Source organism: Mchenga conophoros, linkage group LG12 (genome assembly GCF_057382185.1).
Source record: "Mchenga conophoros isolate Kocher_MC1m ecotype Shallow Benthic linkage group LG12, M_conophoros_male_GT1.1, whole genome shotgun sequence".
NCBI classification, from domain to species: domain Eukaryota; kingdom Metazoa; phylum Chordata; class Actinopteri; order Cichliformes; family Cichlidae; genus Mchenga; species Mchenga conophoros.
Window position 1 is genome coordinate 12,939,008 of NC_140537.1, and position 19,447 is coordinate 12,958,454.

A 19,447-nucleotide genomic window follows, 5' to 3' on the forward strand; every position below is an offset into this window, starting at 1 on the left:
CTAATCAGGCACTTGATCGTTGCATGGAAGTTGGCATGGTTTGATAAATACATGACAGTTACCATCAGAAACAAAGATTGATTTGTGACATAAAATAATAAACAAATAGACTGAACTGGACACACATGTTTGAGGAAAATCCTGGAATCTTTCCTGATAGTATTGTCTGTTTGGAAAGGAGTTTAAAAAAGGAAATTGTGCAGCTTTCTAAGTAAACCTTTGTTAAAGTTAAAGTTTATTATCAGACTCTTAAGGGTGTGTATAAAAAAAATGTACACAGTCACCATGCACCATCACTCATTAATTAATGAACTGAGCATTTTGGGCACTGCCAGTGTTGTGTTTTAAAAAGCAGGGTTTTAACTGACTGAGAAATTGCAGGAAAAGTGCATGTCCGTATGATACAGGCTTGTCAATCACAAGGTAGGTCTGCACCAAAACACAGCATGCTTTATCCTCATTTTGATTCTACTTGGAGCCATAATTGAAAATAACAGTAATAATAATGACAATAGAAATCAACATCATGCTGCAATCAATTAAATCTACAATCAGAAACTGAGCCTGTGGCTTATCAGAGCTCATAGATGAGGTAGTTTTAAAGTCTCATTACTTGGCAGTGACCCTAAAGTTTTGAAGACTTATTCAAAATAATTACAATAGTCACTGGGATACAAAAACATTTTTGGATCCGTTACAGTTAATTAAAAAATGTTGCTAATATTGACCCAGAGTAAGAAGGTCCCCCTTGGAAGTTCTGCTTCAGTCACAATGGCTGTTGTTGCAAGAGTTTTCTCTTTAGGACTGAGCGGCATGTCTTTCCCTTCCAATATCTCTGTTAGTTTTCCAGCAGACTTCCTTACAGTCATACTTGTATGTTTTTATTTTTTGCACTAAACAAGCCAGCACTTGCTGATTGTTTTATACCACTGGTGGTAACTGGTTGTATTTGTTGCAATTTTGTTACACTCTTTATGAGATATCTTTTAAAAAGGATATTTTTAATATCAACAGATAAATTAGCATAAAAAAAGTCTACAGTTTCTACCTTGTGACAGGAATGTAATTTCTACCACAAAATAACTAAATATCATTCTTGAAAAATATATTTGACAGATCATAAGTCAACTACAAAAGCATTTTACTTAAAGCTACAGTGTGTAAATTATCACCAATAGATGTCAGTATGTTGGAGACTGCAGTCAACTGAATTATGTTTTCTTACCCCTCAAAGTTCAAGTGCTTAATACTTGCTACAGTTACATCTATAGTGAGTATATACTGTCAGTATTTAATCAAGCTGTTAATCAGAGGGAAAGTTGTGATTTTTAGTACACTCAAGCCTAACCATAGCTCGAACAATGCTAACAAGCTGTTCTTACTGTTTAGTCAGCTTGTCCTGAGACAGGGCATACAATTATGTATTGTCTGCTGACAATACATAATTGCAACCATATCAGGAGATGAGGCTTGAGGTGAGGAGGAAACGTATGAATTAAAAATTAGGGTGCATGGTCGAAGAAACAATGACAATAACAAGGAGGTGAGGAAAATATGCACAAATGTTGAATGATCATACACAGTTGGAAAGAGCTGACTTATAAGACGTACTATGTATGTGGTTGATCTTTATCCACTTACATAAAAAGCTATTAGGTGAAAAAGCCATGTCCGTCTCTGCAGCTGTATTAAAGATGGATGGTTTCCAGAAACCAGCCCCTGCTCCTATGTAGTTATAATGGACTATAATGAAAACGCCTCAGATTGCTGGAAGGCCTGATTATACGCTAATTAATGCAGTATTTATATTTATTCTATTATCCTTTAATTTATATCCTTTAAATACCCGAAATCACTATTTGGCATTTAAATTTTCAGTAAATGTCTATGTTTCAACAACTGAAGTGGTGCAGTGTGTTTGCTTACTTACTCATTTTTGATTGAAGGACACGGACTCGAAAGAGGAACCTTGTTTAGGCTTGTATTTTAAATGGGAATGAAAACAGCGTCGGACCGATGCGGGCGTGAGGAAAGCTTCCTGTTTTAAAGGGAGTCTGCTCTGAGTGACTTTCCTCTCTTTTAAAAGTAATTTCGCTAAGACATTTATTTATAATTTAGCAGGTCAAGAAGTGATACATTTGGTAAGTCATGCTGCCATTGATTGCGACACTTGTCGCCATTTTTATAACATAAATATCGTTGCGGTTAGCGTAAGTTAGACAAACGGTCAGCTGAATGGGTCCAGCTAACTAATCAGTATTAGGAGTACATATTATTTTGTATGAAGGATTTTAAAACCACTGCGTTAGCCTGTTACTGTGACGTGTCACCTACGATATGAATACTTTTGTCAGCTGTACTCAAGAGATAAGCTTTGATGTCTGCGTTGCGTTCTCTGTTAGACTGACACACCCTCAGCACACAGCATTTCTTTTATGCTTTTTAGGAGCTAACCTAGGATCGCCGAGGCAGAGCCATGCCTTTCCTCCATGGATTTCGCAGGATAATTTATGAGTATCAGCCGCTGGTAGATGCTGTCATGTGTGTTATTGGACTGGAAGAACGACATGACATTGGCGAGGAAAGGTAAAGCTGGCTATTCAGTTACAGTCCTCTTTTGGCAGTGCTACACTGCCGTAATTAATTGAACATGTATCAGATAACAGACAAACATTACATACAAGGTGCTTCTTTCTTCTCCTGTCAGGAGTTCTGAGGAAGAATCCGCAATTTCTAGGTCTCTGGTGGAGCTCCTGGAGCAAGAATCCCAGTCAGAGGTGTTTGTGGAGGGGATCAGCTATGCCCTGTTCAAAATGGCAGAGCGAGGTCTGGTGCAGCCAGCAAAAATCCTCCTACGCTACGGAGCAGATCTCAACTTTGAAGGTTAATAACAGTTTGGAGTGTGTTTTAGATGATGTGAATGTTTTTAACTTGACACTGTATACACATTTGTTTATGAAACCTTGCTAAAGAGAGAGAGAGAGATCATTTTGTGACTGTGCTTAATGTCATTTTTGAAATTTAAAAAAGCAGAGAAGAAAGAAACACTCTTCAGCTAAGGTGTGATTGTTGATTTTGAATCATTTGTCCACCAGAGGGCACTCTGCAACTTCATGTTTAGAGCACTACAGACACAACAATGAGTGCATTGTCTTATCTTAAAAAGGACGTAGAAGGTATATCTGATTTTTAAATCATCATATATCAATATCGGTCTTAAAAATCCTATGTTGGTCCGATTCAAATCAAGCGTATGTACCAACAAGCGCAAGCAAGCTGCTACAATACAAAATCTGTAGGATGAGAAAACAAATTAGAATAGTTTTCCTGGCAGTTTGGAGTTCATTCAGTGTCTTGCCATACTAGCAAAATTTTCAGCAGCAGTTCCAATATCAGAATCACAATCAGCATACTTTATTAATCCCTAAGGAAATTATGTGGGTTACAGTTGCTCTAGTATAAATAACAGAAACGGACTAGACTATTTAACAATACAGTATGTTACAGATTTAAGAAATAGCACAATATATACAAATCACTAAATAATACAAATCAAGGATTGACAGAGGTGATTATAAATAAATATCACCAGTGCTGACAGGAATGTTACAGAGTAGAAAGAGCGTGTGCAAAAAGGATGCAACTATTGCAGTGTTTACAGTGTATTAGATGGAAGAGTTGTACAGGGAGATGGCCGAGGGCAGGATTGATTTCCTGTGTCATTCAGTGATCACGATATGTCATATCATGATACGTGTACTTCAGAACATCAGATTCAGGTCCACTCAGTCTTTTGTCAGTGAGCGTATTACTTAGGCTACGTTCACATTGCAGGCGAAAGCGTATCAAATCCGACTTTTTTGACCCTATGCGACCCATATCCGATCATGGTATGACAGTGTGAACGGCACAAATCCGATATTTTCCAATCCGATCTGGGTCACTTTCGTAAGTGGTACTGAATCCGATACATATCTGATGTTTTAGAAAGCAACTGCTGTTTGAATGGTCATGTCGCATTAAATCCATCTTTTACGTAACTGACACAAGACAGACGCCAATTATCCGTGCCGGAGAAGCGCCCGATAAGACATCATGAAAGCTTCCTGGCCATCCCATGTAGATGTCAGTGAAACTGTTGGGAAGACAGTGTTGGAGAAACATGAACATTTTCTTTGTACTGTATAATCTGCAGATTCTGACAGACATTTCCAACTATCCTTTGAAGCACCGCTCCTCTCTAAAACAGCAATAAGGATATTTATTAGGCCATATGTAAATAACAAAATAACTTTATAACTTAAAGCAAAATTGGGAAACGTAAAGTCCAAAACAAGTCTTTATATTAAGAGCCATCAGTCAAACAATACTGTTTGGTCTGGATCTAAACAGAGCGCGTTGTGTGTGACGTCTTCTTTTGCGCATGCGGGCCGCTTTGAGGGTTCACACTAGAGCGCGTTTGCTGTCACGTTTTATTTGTAGTGTGAACAAGCAGACAAAAAAATCGGATTTGATCAAAAAATCTTAATTGAGCATTAAGACCTTCAGTGTGGACGTAGCCTAAAATGTGTGTTCAAGCATCATAAGTGAACTGATGTAGGCCCAGACTGCAGGAAGGGACATCACTAGGAGATGGCAGATGTCATTAGCAGCAGCTTCTGTGGTTCAAGCTCCAGGTCACGATGCTGGCAGCACCACATTTTTACAGGAGTCTCCACTGCTCTGGATAGTTTACCTTCTGTTTTCAAAAGCTGAAAAAACAATGTGTGTGTGTCATTTCTGTGCTACTGATTTGGTTGCTGACACAAAACCAAATCCAACACTCCCAGTATGCCGGTAAGCAACAAAAATGTTGGTTAGGCAATGAACTATAGCCAGTTATTTGCCTTCAAACATATTTGCATCACGTTATTAATGACAGGGCTGCTTTAAGAATTCTTTCACAGGAGTGGCCATATGGGTGGCACACTAAACACAGAATTTCTAGTTTTTATTATGCTGTTGTTAAATATTGGATACTTGAAAAATATGGCAAAAAATAGATAAAGAAAAGAATTATATGCCTAGTTAATTTCATGCTATTAAAGTTGATATCACTGAAAATGGGTGCATGTGAAAACCAAATAAGCAAATTTTGGGGGGTGGCCAGTGCCCCCCTGGCCCAATAGCACATTTGTTTCTTGTAACTGAAATTTTGCAAGCTGTTGCAAATGATCTTCAAAGTGCTGAAGAGTGTTTTTGGCTTTCTAGCATTCACCTCATTCCCTCCTGCAATAGTCCATTTTCTCTTAATACACAGATTGTTTTTAATGACTGATACAAACAGGAGACCACTGCCATTTTTCTACATGTAACAAGTAGTTGCACATGCATAACGAGCCAGTTATCGTCTGTATATACTAGTGGGAAGTGCAGCATGTTTTTCTACTGTGATTAAACCTTCCAGACTAAGCCTAACTATGCTGTGGTGACCTCTGCTGGTTTCAGGCATGTGTTTTTCCCAAGGGTATGATTAGGGATTTCTTGCAGAGGCTGCTTCATTCACCTCTCACATTTCATAAAGTCCTCTGGCGAGAAACAAATGCTCCCCACATACCATGCAGTACGTGTTTACTTCCTGTGTCTTCATGTCTTTTCATGATCTCTCCTTTTGCTTGTCTTTTACAGTTTTTCTTTTATTGCTCATGTTCTCTGTTTGGTTTTATACTCTGCATGTAAGTGTACAGTAACTTTTATAGCTTTGCCCACACTCATTTAGGAACAATGCTATATTGTCAAATCCTCGCCTGTCTGTTGCTTTTCATCTCTTTAATGAAGACTTTGTTTTATACACAAAATATTTGTTTTCATTTCTCAAGACCCAGTTTCATACTACAACCCACTACACATAGCAGTTTTGAGGAACAGGCCAAACATGGTGAAGCTGCTGGCCGGGCACGGAGCAGACATTGAAAAGAGGGACAGAGTGAGTAAAGAGGAATCCATGACTTCTCTTTTGATTGATTCTGTCTTTTTTTTTTTTTTTTTTAATCAGTAGAGGGATTCTATGTAAATCTGTTATTTCTGTAGATTCATGAGAGCAGTCCCTTGGACCTTGCCAGTGAGGAGTCAGAGAGACTGCCCTGCCTGATCGCCTTGCTGGACCTGGGTGCTGATGTGAATGCAAGGGATAAACACGGTGAGTTTACGATGGCCAAGCTTAATTGTAAAATTTCCATTCATACCCTTATTCAGTCATTCTGAAAGGCGATTGCTTTGATGTTGTCTTCAAAGGAAAAACACCTTTGCTCCATGCCTTGGCGAGCAGCGATGGAATCACCGTGCACAACACGGAGAACATCCAGCTGCTACTTGAGAGAGGTACTGACTCTAAAACGGCACTCCAGGCACTTTTCCTTCTCATCTGCTTTTGGTCATTCAAATTCTTCCTCAAGCGGCATCACAGCTAAAATGCTGCACACAGGCTTTTTGCCACCTGTGCTCATTTTGAACCTGGAATAAACCATGGATCTGATTCTTAACAGAAAATTGAAAGTGGAGCAGAGCTAGTGCTGAGATCCCAGCATGAAGCGACTCACTAGTGACTTTTTTTTTTAACCATAAAAGGTTTCATCTTCTGTAGGCAGAAGCTTAAATTTATCATTAAACTTCTCACACTTACAAGTATTTTCATGTGCAGAGGGTGACTATAGGGTTGGGACTTTTTTCTTTTTTGATCTCGTCTGGTTCAGGTTTTTTTTTTTTTTAAACAAGTGTAATAAACACTTAAGTTTGTCCTTCAAAAGGCCAAACAAGGCTTGGACATTTTTGTGTAAACCAATGAATTTTACATTGCATAAAAAACCCTGCACATGACAATGTTTTGTATTTTTTATTTGTGCTCAAAAGTGGCCCCCAGCTGTTACTGACATTTTCACTGTGGCCAATTCTGGTTTAGCGTTTTTTTTCCTTTAAGTGTAATTCCAGAGTGTATTTTAGTTTTCTACTTCTCAAAGACAAATGGGGATTTCCAGCATTACAGGATGCGTAGTCATCAACATCAACACTAAAGATTTTTTTTATGGTCCAGCAGGGGTAGCTAATTGTCTGTCCGCTCCAGTCCAGACACGGTCCATCTGCCTGCAGTGAGCCACTCTTGCTGGTGATGTTACTGGTCCATCAGTCAGCTGCAGAGAAGAGCGAAGTTCTAACATACAAAGTGTTGCACGTGAAACAGAGTGTTTAGCCTCTGCCTGTGCTTTTCATGTCTCGTTGTTATGCAATAATATCAGTATTGGAAAAGTGGTAATTTCTTGAAAAGTTGAAATTGTTATTTTCCATCTAATTTTTCTAATTATAACATTTCACAAATTTATTTAAGATTACGTTTATTAGCTCTTCGAAAGATTGTAAGGATAAAATACATATAATGTAGTAAACAAAGGATACAACAATACGACAATACCTATGACATCTAAATAATTGACTATAGAAGAAGAACATTATCCAAGCATCCGTCCGTTTTCTTCCACTTGTCCAATTCAGAGTTGCGGTGTGTTTAAATCGCAGCTGTTATAGGGGAAAGGGGCAGATCCGTGGGCAGGACTCCATTCTGTCGCAGGGTTAAACGATATGGAAAAGTTAAAAATTAATTTCAGATACACTCATATGGAAAAAGAAATAGAAAAAACTTATAAAAGACTTGCATAAGATGTGGCCTACTTCATATAGTGAATCATATAAGGCTTATATGATTTACTCATGAAAGTGGCCACTTTCATATATAGTTTTAGTAAATATCCAAAACATACAAGTTTCATTTATATAATTTTTCAAGGGATCTTATATCTGTTTTCACTCTTGTATGCTTTTCATACAAGTTCCACACAAGACAGATACCAACTTTATAGGATTTATATATATCTTTTCCATATGGGCTGTATTAGTATTATATGCTTAAAATAAAGAAGGTATAAAAGACAGACCGCTCACTGTGAAATGGATTGCCTACATTTTCAAATTAACCATACAGTTGTCCAGAACAAAATAAGAGTCATTTTTATTTTAATAATTGTAAAAGTAGTACAAAGTTTATCACACCGTCCACCTCAGCCTCCTCTTGCATCCGTCCTGCGGTCTCTCTCTCATCCATCGTCCACACTGCTCCGTCTCAACTCTGCAGCCTTTCACCTCATCAGCTCTGCTCTCCGGGCCATGATACCCACACGTTTCAGCTGCTCTGCTCCAGATTTCACTTTTTATTTGATTAGTTCTCCACACTCTGGACTCTGTTCACTCAGCTACCATTCTCTGCTGCTCCACATCTCAGTATCCCACCCTGGCCTGTTCAGCCCTGCAGTCATTGTTCATCTTTTATCTAACCACAGCTAATTTAAAAGATCAACCGTTACTTTGGAAGAGTCACATGAAAAAGATCTAAATTAGGATGTCAGTTTTTTGGCTGCACAAGGTTAACATAAGCCCTGCTGTCACTTATTAAACACTGGAAGAGCAAAGTGTATTTGGAAATAATGGAGGGATAAAGATCAAAAGCCAAACGGTATTTGCACAGCAAGAGAAACTGTGCAAATACACACAGCAAAAGAGGCCAGCTCATGTTTTTAGTTTGACTCTCAAGTTATCTGAAACCGTTCTGAACACCAGGGAGGGCCTGTATCTGATGCTAGCAATTTGCATGATAATAGATGTGGGATTAGTTTTTGGAGCCTAAGCCTAAAAATGAGAATAGGTTGTTTTTTTTTTTTTTTAAACACGCAAATAGATATAACAGGACATACTCTACTAAGACTGTTCAAATAACCCCTAAATTAACCAGTAAATACTGAGTTGTCTCAGTTTCAAAAGTGTTACAAATTTAAGCCTGTGTTGTAATCTGGATAAGTGCTGAGAGATGCTTCCTTTTCCAAAGGTGCTGACGTTCATGCTGCGACTGTAGACGGTGAAACAGTCGAGTCGTCGTTGGTGTTTCTGGTGAAGGAGGCGCTGGGGGCTTCGGTGGAGGATGCTGCTCAGATTGGTAACTTCTGCCTGAAAACCACACAGCTACTGCTGGCTCACGGCGTGGACCCCAGCTGCTGTCTGAATGAGGATGGCGAGCCTTCCCTGACGCAGACGAGCCTGGAGTACTTTGACCTGCTCTTCCCCTTGGCTGTGCTCTTAATTCAGAGCGGCGCGTCTTTGGTTTGCTCCAATCACAGTGACTCCTGTTGGTCAGGTTATAGCCTTCTCTTCCAGAGGCTCCAAACAGCCCTGCAGCAGTGCTCTGATCAAACTCACGTAGCCGAGCTCTTGGAGCAGGCAGAGATGTTGCTTGACCTGGTAAAGGTTCACAGCCCCAGGCTGCATCTCTCTTGCGGGCTGCAGCTCCCCATGCCTGGTCAGGAGTCTCACCCGTACGCTCAGGCTCTACTAAACCTGCACAAGCACGTAGCAGAGCGTGAAGCAAGCCCCCCTGCTCTGCGATGCCTCTGTAGGGCGTTTATAAGGAACCGCCTGAAGCCCTGGCCACTGGAAGACAGAGTCAAAGCCTTACCACTACCAGACAGACTCAAATACTTTCTTCTTCCCGAGCACACGTACACTCCAAAGTCTGGCTGGGACTGCTTCAAGCCCCAGCAGAGCCAGCGCTGACGATATAAACTGCTTACTACTATTTGTGTTGCTTAAAATCTGAAGTGAAAGACTGAACAAACTCTGTAATAATTTGTGTAAAATATTTGAGGATGTGATAAGTGAAGCGAAGTCTAACATATCATTGAGGCCTTTGTTTAATTTCCAAATCTGTGTTGCCTGTGCCAAATTTACAGACAAAATTGTGTATATGTTTACTTTACAAATACAACATTGTAAGTACAGATTAGTCTTTGAGTTGTCACTGCCACAGTGAAATGCTGTAGAGGTGAAACATATGGACACGTTTATTTAAAAAATAAAATAAAATAAAAAATGCAGCACAATATGAAAGCCACCAGATGGCAGTGTTGCTCCTGCATTTTCAAAGGTAGCTCAGACTTTGGAAGACTTAACTATTCACAGTGCAACCTATTGAAGTTGTTCCAGCACAGTAGGGTCCATCTATATTTTAGATCCTCAACGTGACGGTGATATACTGTAGAATTTGTGTAACTTCAAGCTTAATATGAAGATGTAATGACAACAATAATAACAATTAATAAAAACTTCCACCACCTGTGACCTCATTGCTTTGTGTAGCAGTTTTTGTTTTGCGTTTGTTTACACATTAGTGCTTATAATTTCCCAGGTAGTGGCAGTGCAGTGCTGAATGTGACTGTGACAGTGTACCGGTAAATAACAGGACAATTGGTGGTACACGTTTTCCTCATGGATGCGCTCAAACCACAAGCATCATTCGAGTGGTTGCTAAAATAAGGCACAGCAGAAGGAGCGCGCCCCTAGATGTGTATGTGACATAATGTAGCTTTGGTGGCTGCTGAGGTGGAAAGTTTTACCTGGCTTTTTTTTTTTTTTTTTTTTTAAATGCTTATGGTTAAATTCTGATGAATTGAGGGCCCAGTATACCCCCCTTTACACTCTCGCACTTGTGCTAAACCCATTCTTTCCACCCATGCCTTTGGTAACAGGCAAACAGTCTGTAAAGAAGCAAGCGATGATGGTACAGGGAACCGTTGCTTACATATGTGTATGCATCCATGCGTGTGTGAGTAGCAAACTAAATAGGACATTGTGTTATACAACTAACCCCTTCCTGACATTGCTGAAGCTGGAGTGGCTCCAAGGCTTGCAGGCGCTCCAGCTCCTCTTGGTTATCTAGGTCACAGCCTCTGAGGAGAAGAGCCGCAGCAGCAGCAGCAGCCCTGCATGACACACGCTTCACTCTCCTGTCTGTCTGAATCTCCCTGCACACTCTTGACAAAACCTCAACACTGGCCCTGGTCGAATGAGGGGAAGAGTGGGAGGGAGATGCAGGAGGCAGAACAGTGGAGGGGGAAAAAAAAGACATTAAAGATACAGAGATGCCATATGTGGAATGGTTGTGAGAGCGGTCGTCATGGAGGACACATGGAAATGGTAATATTGGGCTGAATTTATACTATACATTGGCAGCAGGAACATAATCCGCCCGACCAAAAATGACAACAGTGGTGGTGGGGGGAGTTTAAAAAAAAAAGGAACAGGCTTCTTCCATAAAGTCCAATCCTTTTGCTTGTAGAAGGTGATAGAATAGAGATAGTAGGGGGCGGGGAGGGAGAGGTCTAAGGCAGCATTCTCCATCCAGCATTTATTGGAAAACGGTGCGAGTGAAGCTCTGTACTGAAATTAGTTATTGATCTATTCTCTCCCTGAAGCCCATGGGTCTTTCCCCACCGCACCTGCTCATTCTCTCATAGCCTTCTTTCACCACGGCTCGTTATATCCTTCAACCTCTGCTGCGAACTGCTGTGTGTTTTTGCTTGTTTTGTAGTTCCTTTATTCACTTCAGACCACTCTGTCTGAGAGACAAGAGCTTCCAAAACAATTCTACAGAGTTCAATATCAGAATGGATTTATGAGGGGCAGGTGCCATTAGAGCTGCATGTTTTATAAATGAAAAAAGTGACTTATAGAATGTTGAAATAAAGAAAAATATGAAATCTCTTATTTCATGCTTGGGATGTTGACATATTTATTCAAAGATAATTATTTTTGCTAATTGCTTTTGCAATTCCTTTAGCAGAACACACTAAAGGACACAGGAATACCTGAAATATCTGATGCCAGGAAAGGAAATATCAGAAATCTTCAAGAAATTCATTTTATTGATATAAATCCACATTTTCCAAACAAATACTTTTTTGCATGCAAGAACCACGTACTGTGATCAAAATTACATATATGACTTTATATTTCCCTTCATGTCTGTGCTCCCTGGCTGAGTTCCCAGCTTGCCCTTAACCTTTTCATTAACCACTACTTCACCAGCTGAGAGACGTTCCGGTCTAGCCGGGGCCTTTTCCTCTGTGGAGAGCAGCCTGTGCAGGATCTCCTTGTCTTCCACTAGACAATGTCTAGACGCGGGATAATTGCAGACATCACTGAACACTCAGCTGCTGCCTGAAGCCTCATGGGAGTTGAGGTGGACTTTGGAGGGAAATGGCCAGCAGTCAGTGAAGGGGTTGGGAGCTGGAGGGGGTTCCACACCGTGCAGTCACACCCCTTTAGATTGTGTGTTTGTGTGTTTTGTTTTGGCTTCACTTATCTTTTTGCCCAGGTATCTTTATATTGTGTGTGTTTGATTGGTGAGAAGAAGAGTGTGGGAGAGGGAAAGAGAGTGTAGACATCGAAGCACACAGCGCTCATACCCACAGATGTGGTGACTTCATCAGACAAACATGTACCCCTTCCTCTCGCTCTGCTGAAGTGCACTGAAATTAATGGCTGCTAACACCAAGATGAATTTGGATACCAACGTATTTCTTGCAATCGTGCTGCATTCCAGACTGTATATACTTTATCTGTTGCCTCCACACAAGACTCTTGAACGTGTAGCTTTGACTCGGTGCTGGGATATTGTGTGCGTGTGTATGTGCACATCCTCTTATGGAGGGGAGGGGACTGCTGGTTGGTCAGAGCGAGAGAGAGAGAGATGGTTGCAGGCCATGGGGTTCATATCGAGCTGGTGGGACTTAATCTCAATGGGGCTTGATTGGATGTAGGACAGCTGAATCCTGTTGGGGCAAGCCACCTTCCTCATTGTGCTCCAGGTGCTGGTTCCTGCTTTAGAGCGGCACACTCTGACTTGTGTCCTTCCATCATGAACAAATATTTTATCTGTTTACAGCTTTTACCATTTACCCCCCCTTTTTTTCATAGATACTGTTCCAAAATCTGTTTGTGCACCAGTAGGGTTTTTAAAGCCTCGACTTTGGAAACAGAGTAACTCAGACAAGTAACCAGAGCAGCACTGACACAAAACTTGTTTTCCTCTTTGAGGGAGAGCCGTTACTGAAAGTGTATAATGCGGACAACTTTTCAGCCTCACAATCCAGCTCCTATTTTAGAAGCTCTCCAGTCCACCACCCTCTGCATTTCTACAACAACTGACGCCATTTCACAGAAATTCCAGACTACTGGCGCCTGAGCTCAGCCTCCAAGAAGGACATGATGAATAGGACACACCCTTGGTATTCTAGTGAATGGTACGATATATGGCACACTGCGGTGTTACAGCCCAGATTCACTGCAGCCTTTAGCTCTTTTCAGTGCCGTTTTTCTCCCATTTTTATTTATTTATTTATTGTAATTATTATTTTTAAAGGGGTTCGAATTTGAGTGAAATGCACTGAGGCACCAGTAAGGCGAGCTCCAGCTCTTTCCAGCGCTTGGTTCCTGATCCACCTCTTTGTTGTGGTCTATGCATGCCTGCTCCAGTCACATGACTGCGTTTCTATGGCAACTCGGGTTTGAGTAATCATTTGCGTTACGACCTTTATTCCCTTGAGGAAAGGGGAGGGGGAGGTTAGACTGAGCCTGTAGAAAGAGGGAGCAAGAGGGAAAGAGAAAAGAAAGGCAGAAGGGGAGCGGCGGAGAGGCACAGGGAAGGGAAAATAGAGGGGAAAATGTTGCCCTTACTTGCCTGTATATGTTTTATGTCGTATCTTAACTGCTTAGCAGCTTTTTTCCTCGCACCGTTCAGCAGATGGGAATAAATAAAAAAAGAAAAACCTGCCACTAAACACTGGGTTGTGTGCTTCAGTTTCGCCATAATGGCTTGTATTTTGTGACTCACTCTGTGACTAGGGCAGAAAAGTGAGTTTAGTTGCAGAGAGGCAGGCATGCATGTTTCATAAGGGCACACACACACACACACACCTCCCCTTCACTTCTTCTCAGAGGAAAGGCAGCTCTGTGCCACATGTGCAAGTCTCAGCAGAAACAGATTATGTATGTTCCTGTTTCTTGCTCTCCCGGCTGCGTTGTCATGGTAACCGAGCTCGTTCGCCACTGTTCTCTCTCTCTCTCTCTTTCTCTCCACTGTTGGGTGATTCAACCCATCAGTTGGGTTGTGTCATCTCCTAGATGGAGTTTGTAGCTCTCACTTCTCCTAAATGGGAGTTGGTCGGTTTGTGCTCCTGTTCCAGTTTGATTGTACTTTAATATAAAAGCAAAAAAAAAAAATGCATATATATAATAATAATAATAATAATAAATTGTGTGCCTATATATCTGTGAAGGGTGGAGCTGGATTTTGTGGGTGCCTTCTAACAGCAGTATGGGGGGGGGGGGGGGGGAATCCAGTATTGACAGGAGCTGGGCTAGAGGGGGCTGGTGATAGACACTATGGGGGTTGGTTGTGCGGTGCTGGTGGTGGTGGTGCTGGCAGCTTCCAGGTGCCTGAGACTGGGTCTGAATATGAATGAGGGGCCCCTGGTTCTCCAGAGATGGTGGCTGGGGAGAGAGCAGCTAAAACCAGAGACCAGCAGAGCCTGGCTGCTGGTTGAGAGGCCCCCACAAGCTGCTGACAGGAGCTGGAGCTAGCCATCACGTTAATTAGCGTTTTTTACTTTTGCAGCAGCGAATAGGGGGAGTGGGTTAGAGAGGGATGTGGGGGTGGTATATGACTCATAGACACAGTATGGTTTATTCATGATGGAGGAAGGGTGTGTGTGTGAGAGAGAGAGTGTGTGTGTGAGGGAGAGAGAGAGAGGGGAAACCGACATTTGATTTGCACACAGTCGTGTGTGTGTGTGTGTGTGTGTGTGTGTGTGTGTGTGTGTGTGTGTGTGTATGTGTTTGTGTTGCCTTAGTAGATCACTGATTGGCACCAAGCCAAGATATTATTATGTCTTCAACACTGGGCATTCACTGTTATTTTCATTCAGGGTTTTTTCCTGCAATTTACAACTCTTGTCTGAAATGAGATTCTTTTTCTTTGAAACCAGATCTTTGTTCTAATTTCGCGGTGCACACGTGCAACAGGAAATTTTACACAGCACACACTTATTTCCGCGTCTGCTGAGACTTTATTGATCGTCTTCTGTTGAGGCCTGTCTGAGAAGCATGGGGCTGATGAAATGGTCAGAGGTGCCTCCCTCACAGGTGACCTGACCTTGTCTCCCTATGCCTCAGCCCCCAACAGTGAGGGATGCACATGATCAATAGATTGGTCTTTTACCCACACCAAATACCCAGATCTCTCCCCAATCCAGCTCCGGCAACGCTGAGGAGGAGAGCTGCTGCAATGTACCGAACATTCAAGAAGAGTCTGCGAGCTTGCCTCCTATCAGAGAAGGCAATGTCTAAGCTTAGGTGTTTGTTTGTTTGTGTGTGCATATACGAGTGTGTAAGGGGAGGTTGCATTACAGCTATGCTATTGTCTAATTGTCTCTTCTTATCATTAGTGACAACCATGACCTCTGTTATTGGCATATCTGCATTCTGCCTGCACTGCAGAGCCTCCACCACGCTACTCGCAACGTTTTCTCTCCCAAGAGCGGCAGGGCCCATGCCTCATAAATACAAACACAATCTCTCCTACACCTCCTGACTGCAGGACAGGACTCCACACATATCTGCCCGTGGAGCGCAGCCCATTTGCATACATATTAAAGTGACGCCTCAGAAAAAAGGAAGAGAGAGAAAGAGGGGGGGATGAGGGTAGGAGGAGAGGGGAGGGCGAGAGCGGGTATATGCAAACAAGGCTTTCATCTAATATGCAAGAACCGGCATTGCTCTGGCATAAATCTGCATCTGAGCTCAGGCAATGCGAGCAGACCCCATTTGACAGTAAATGGGCTAGGGATGGCTGTCAGATTCACAGGGGAGCTGTGTGCTACCGTACAAAGAACAGGGACCATTGATCAGTATGGCATATCGCAGATAGCAAGAACTACAAGGTTACAATTTTGCACGCTAAGTTAAACTTATAAATGGGATTTGGGGGGGTGGGGGAGTTTAAAAATATTTCAACATTCACTAAACTAAATAAAATGTATTAATTAGTGAAATTTAGACTTGCTTGTAATCACATTTACTTTTTGATATTTAATCAGAATATGGCTAGGATAATTTTTTATGCTAAGCTAACCATGCCATTTTAGAGATTGTGCAGAGCTTCAGCAAAAACTTAGCAAGAAAACAACATCATTGTCACTGTGTGTCATTACCCTCAGCCCCTTTTGATTCTACAAAACATGGAACATTGCATTTTAGAACCGCTGAAGTGAACATCCATTTGTTGGTGCTAGACTGGATAAAACGGAGGGACACTGTGATTGGTTGACGCATTGTGCTCTGTTGTGGTTGATTATTAAGTTTTTAACTCTGACTGACTAAACAGCCAAACACATCTAAAGGCAGACAAAGGCAGACTTTGCAAGGGGGTACATTTTCACTGCTCAAGAAGCAGGTTTATCGAAGTCCAGCTCTCCTAAATGTCGAGGACCTGGACAGGTTTTATGACTCTCATTGCCATACGACCTGTTTTATATATATATATATATATATATATATATATATATATATACATATATATATATATATATATATATATATATATATATATATATATATATATATATATATATATATATATATGTATATATATATATATATATATATATATATATTTGTATATTTGTATATTTGTATATTACATACTTAAAAAGGGGAAAAAAAGATGTTACTACATTGAATTTGGATAGATTTAGACATGGAAAAATATGACAAGATTTTGAGAAAGTTTGCAATTGATTACTTTGTTGTTTGTGTATCATTCAACCTTTTTACTTTTTTCTTATTTCAATTTTTTAAATGTCATAATTTTTTTTAAATTTAGAGCTTTGGGTTGCAAATGCGGTGGAGGAAGCACACTTGGAGTCATGGATTCTCTTCACACGCATGCAATTTATTTACAAAAAAAGAAATACTGATAGCCAGGCAGCACAGGTTGGTGGTACGACAAACCAAAAAGGAACTTGAACAAACAAACTTAAAACCGTTTAAAAAAAAGAAATCAACTAAACTCATAAAGCTTAAGCTTCTCCCCAAAACAAATCATGTAAGCATTAATCAATTAGCTTATACTATACACTCTTGCCCAAAACATGACAAAGATATTGCGTTTATCACTTCTGAGACTTCTATACAAAAATCACAAATACAGAACTTTACTGACAGTAATTAAAAGACTGTTTAAACAAAAGACTGTCAAACTCTCATGTGTTTCTAACTACTTGGTAAGATCCTAATTCCCTCCTATAGTATAAAGAGACTATTTCCTGTACGGCAGTCTGGACCTCAAAGATGGTAGCAACATAAAACAGAGCAACCTTCAAGCATTCTGGTAATACTGATAAGCCAACTTTGCAATAAATGATTCAGAATACATGGGCCCATTGTGTAATTATTTTATGGTATGAAATTATAACTTGGGAAATGCTTAGGATTACCAGAAATATGCATTTTATTTCACTCACTTAGGACTTCAAACAAACCTGAAGAAGGAATGGTCTACAGCCGCATTAGCATCACATTCACAACTAAAACAACAACTCTATTTTGCCAACAAGATGTAATAAAACAATGGAAATTGCCATTCTAGCATGTTGTGGGCTATATGTAGCCTTAGTCCTCCAGAGGCATACCGGGTTACCCTGTGACAGGGCTGTTGGTTGGACATTTTAAATGTATTGGTGGTTTCAGTTTGAGCTTTGTGGTTCCAAAAATCGTTTGTACTTTGAATCATCATACACCATATTAGTACCTCACAGAAGCGTGTCCCACTGACGTATTCATAACTTGGAATTTTAAAAAAAATTCCATTGGGGAATTTTTGAGAGCACAATATGCAGGTTCAAAGTCAGAATTCAAACAGGTGACAGTAATCGTAATCATTCATAATATGAAAATTACTTTACAATGTTCTGCTGGGAAACTTTGGTTCCTGGTATTGACTTTAACATTGTTACAGAACAAGCACACTCTGACAGCATTAGTTTCTGGCAGCATTGGGCAACATGCCCTGCAATACTGTAAAACCTGCTCAGGAATGGTTCAAGGATCATGAAAAAGACCTGAAGACATTGTCTCGGTTTCCAAACCCAACAGATCCCATGAGCCATTCACAGAAAGACAGAGTGTAGTTCCCCCATATTAGCTTCTCTTCACTGGCTCCCTGTTAAATCCAGAATCAAATTTAAAGTCCTCCTCCTCATCTAGACAGTCTTTATTAATAAACCAAAAGACCACTTCACTCTCAGACTACAGGCTTACTTGTGGTTCCTAGTGTATTTAAAAGCAGAATGGGACACAGACCCTTCAGTTTCAGGCCCCTCTTCTGTGGAACCAGCTCCCAGTTTGGATTCAGGAGACAGACTATGCTTTTAGGATTAGACTTAAAGCTTTCCTTTTTGATAACAGATATAGTTAGGCTGTATCAGATGACCCTGAACCTTCCTTGAGTTATTCTGCAATCGGCCTGCTGCTGGAGGGTTCCCATGATCCACTGAGCATTTCTTCTTCACTCCCCTGTTTTCACTCGCTGTGTTTATGACCCACTTTGAATTTAATCAATAGTTATTATTAATCCTTGTCTCTCTTCCACTGTATTTTTTCTCCAATATTTCTACTCTGTCACCCCAAAACAGCAGATGACTGCCCCGTCCTGAGCCTGGTTTTGTTGGAGGTTTCTTCATCTTAAAAGGGAGTTTTTCCTTCCCACTGTCACCAAGTGCTTGCTCAAAAGGGGTTGTCTGATAGTTGCTGAGTTGTCTGAGTTTACTCTCTGTTATTGTAGGGTTTTTACCTTACAATTTAAAGTGCCATGTGGTGACTGTTGTAGAAATTTGGCACTATATAAATAATACTGAATTATAGATAAAATTAAATTCACAACCCACAGTATCCAAAATGATCCACTGTGGATTTATGCTCAAACATAACACAGTCGTTTATGTGTCACGGGAACCTTACGCAATAATATGCAGGTGGTAGTAATCAGTCAATTAATTAAAAATCAGGTGGAGAAAGAGCTATCACACTTCCTAGACAAAAATGTAGCATCATCTCTGTTAGCATTAGAGCAGGATTACAGCTGTGCTTCAGTACAGTCTCACAAAAAAGTAACAATCTTTACATTTAGACAGCCACTTTTCATTTATTTCTAAAATTTATGCTAAGCTAAGCAAACCATCTGTTAGGCAGAGGAACATACATATTTATCATTCACATTATAGAGTGATAGAGATCTTACATGTAAGTAATGGAAAGGGCAAAATGTAAAATGTCAGACTGTATTCTGTATTGCCTTGTGATCCCATTAACTTACACTGAAATATACAGTATGTATTGTTTTGGAGCAGGCAGATCATGCTTCTACAGCACTCTTGCACAAGCAGAAGTAGAGCACATGATGGCAGTGCTAAAGCAAAAAAACAAAAAACAAAAAAAACTGATGAAACTTTACTTACTGTCTCCAGAAACTGGAGTG

General features: G+C 40.6%; 1 protein-coding gene and 1 long non-coding RNA gene across 2 annotated transcripts; one reads left to right on the plus strand and one right to left on the minus strand.

Annotated features, from left to right (window-relative positions):
* Positions 1-2,005: 2,005 nt before the first annotated feature.
* asb6 (ankyrin repeat and SOCS box containing 6) lies at positions 2,006-10,194 on the plus strand. Its single transcript, XM_085293778.1, has 7 exons — positions 2,006-2,141; positions 2,447-2,586; positions 2,708-2,883; positions 5,859-5,965; positions 6,070-6,178; positions 6,274-6,360; positions 8,909-10,194. Exons 2-7 carry the CDS (start codon positions 2,477-2,479, stop codon positions 9,628-9,630), a joined length of 1,311 nt encoding a protein of 436 aa, XP_085149904.1. The 5' UTR covers positions 2,006-2,141; positions 2,447-2,476; the 3' UTR covers positions 9,631-10,194.
* On the minus strand, positions 5,788-9,191 carry LOC146562213 (uncharacterized). Its single transcript, XR_014894632.1, has 3 exons — positions 8,080-9,191; positions 7,445-7,591; positions 5,788-7,166 (listed from the first exon to the last, which is right to left on the minus strand). It is a non-coding gene; the product is annotated as an uncharacterized LOC146562213 (long non-coding RNA).
* Positions 10,195-19,447: the final 9,253 nt, after the last annotated feature.

Excerpts from the sequence above, each read along its gene's own strand:
- asb6 (XM_085293778.1), top strand. The coding sequence starts at position 2,477 with ATGCCTTTCCTCCATGGATTTCGCAGGATAATTTATGAGTATCAGCCG. Across the intron at positions 5,966-6,069 it reads ACATTGAAAAGAGGGACAGA|ATTCATGAGAGCAGTCCCTT; the intron begins GTGAGTAAAGAG and ends TTATTTCTGTAG. Across the intron at positions 6,361-8,908 it reads CCAGCTGCTACTTGAGAGAG|GTGCTGACGTTCATGCTGCG; the intron begins GTACTGACTCTA and ends CCTTTTCCAAAG.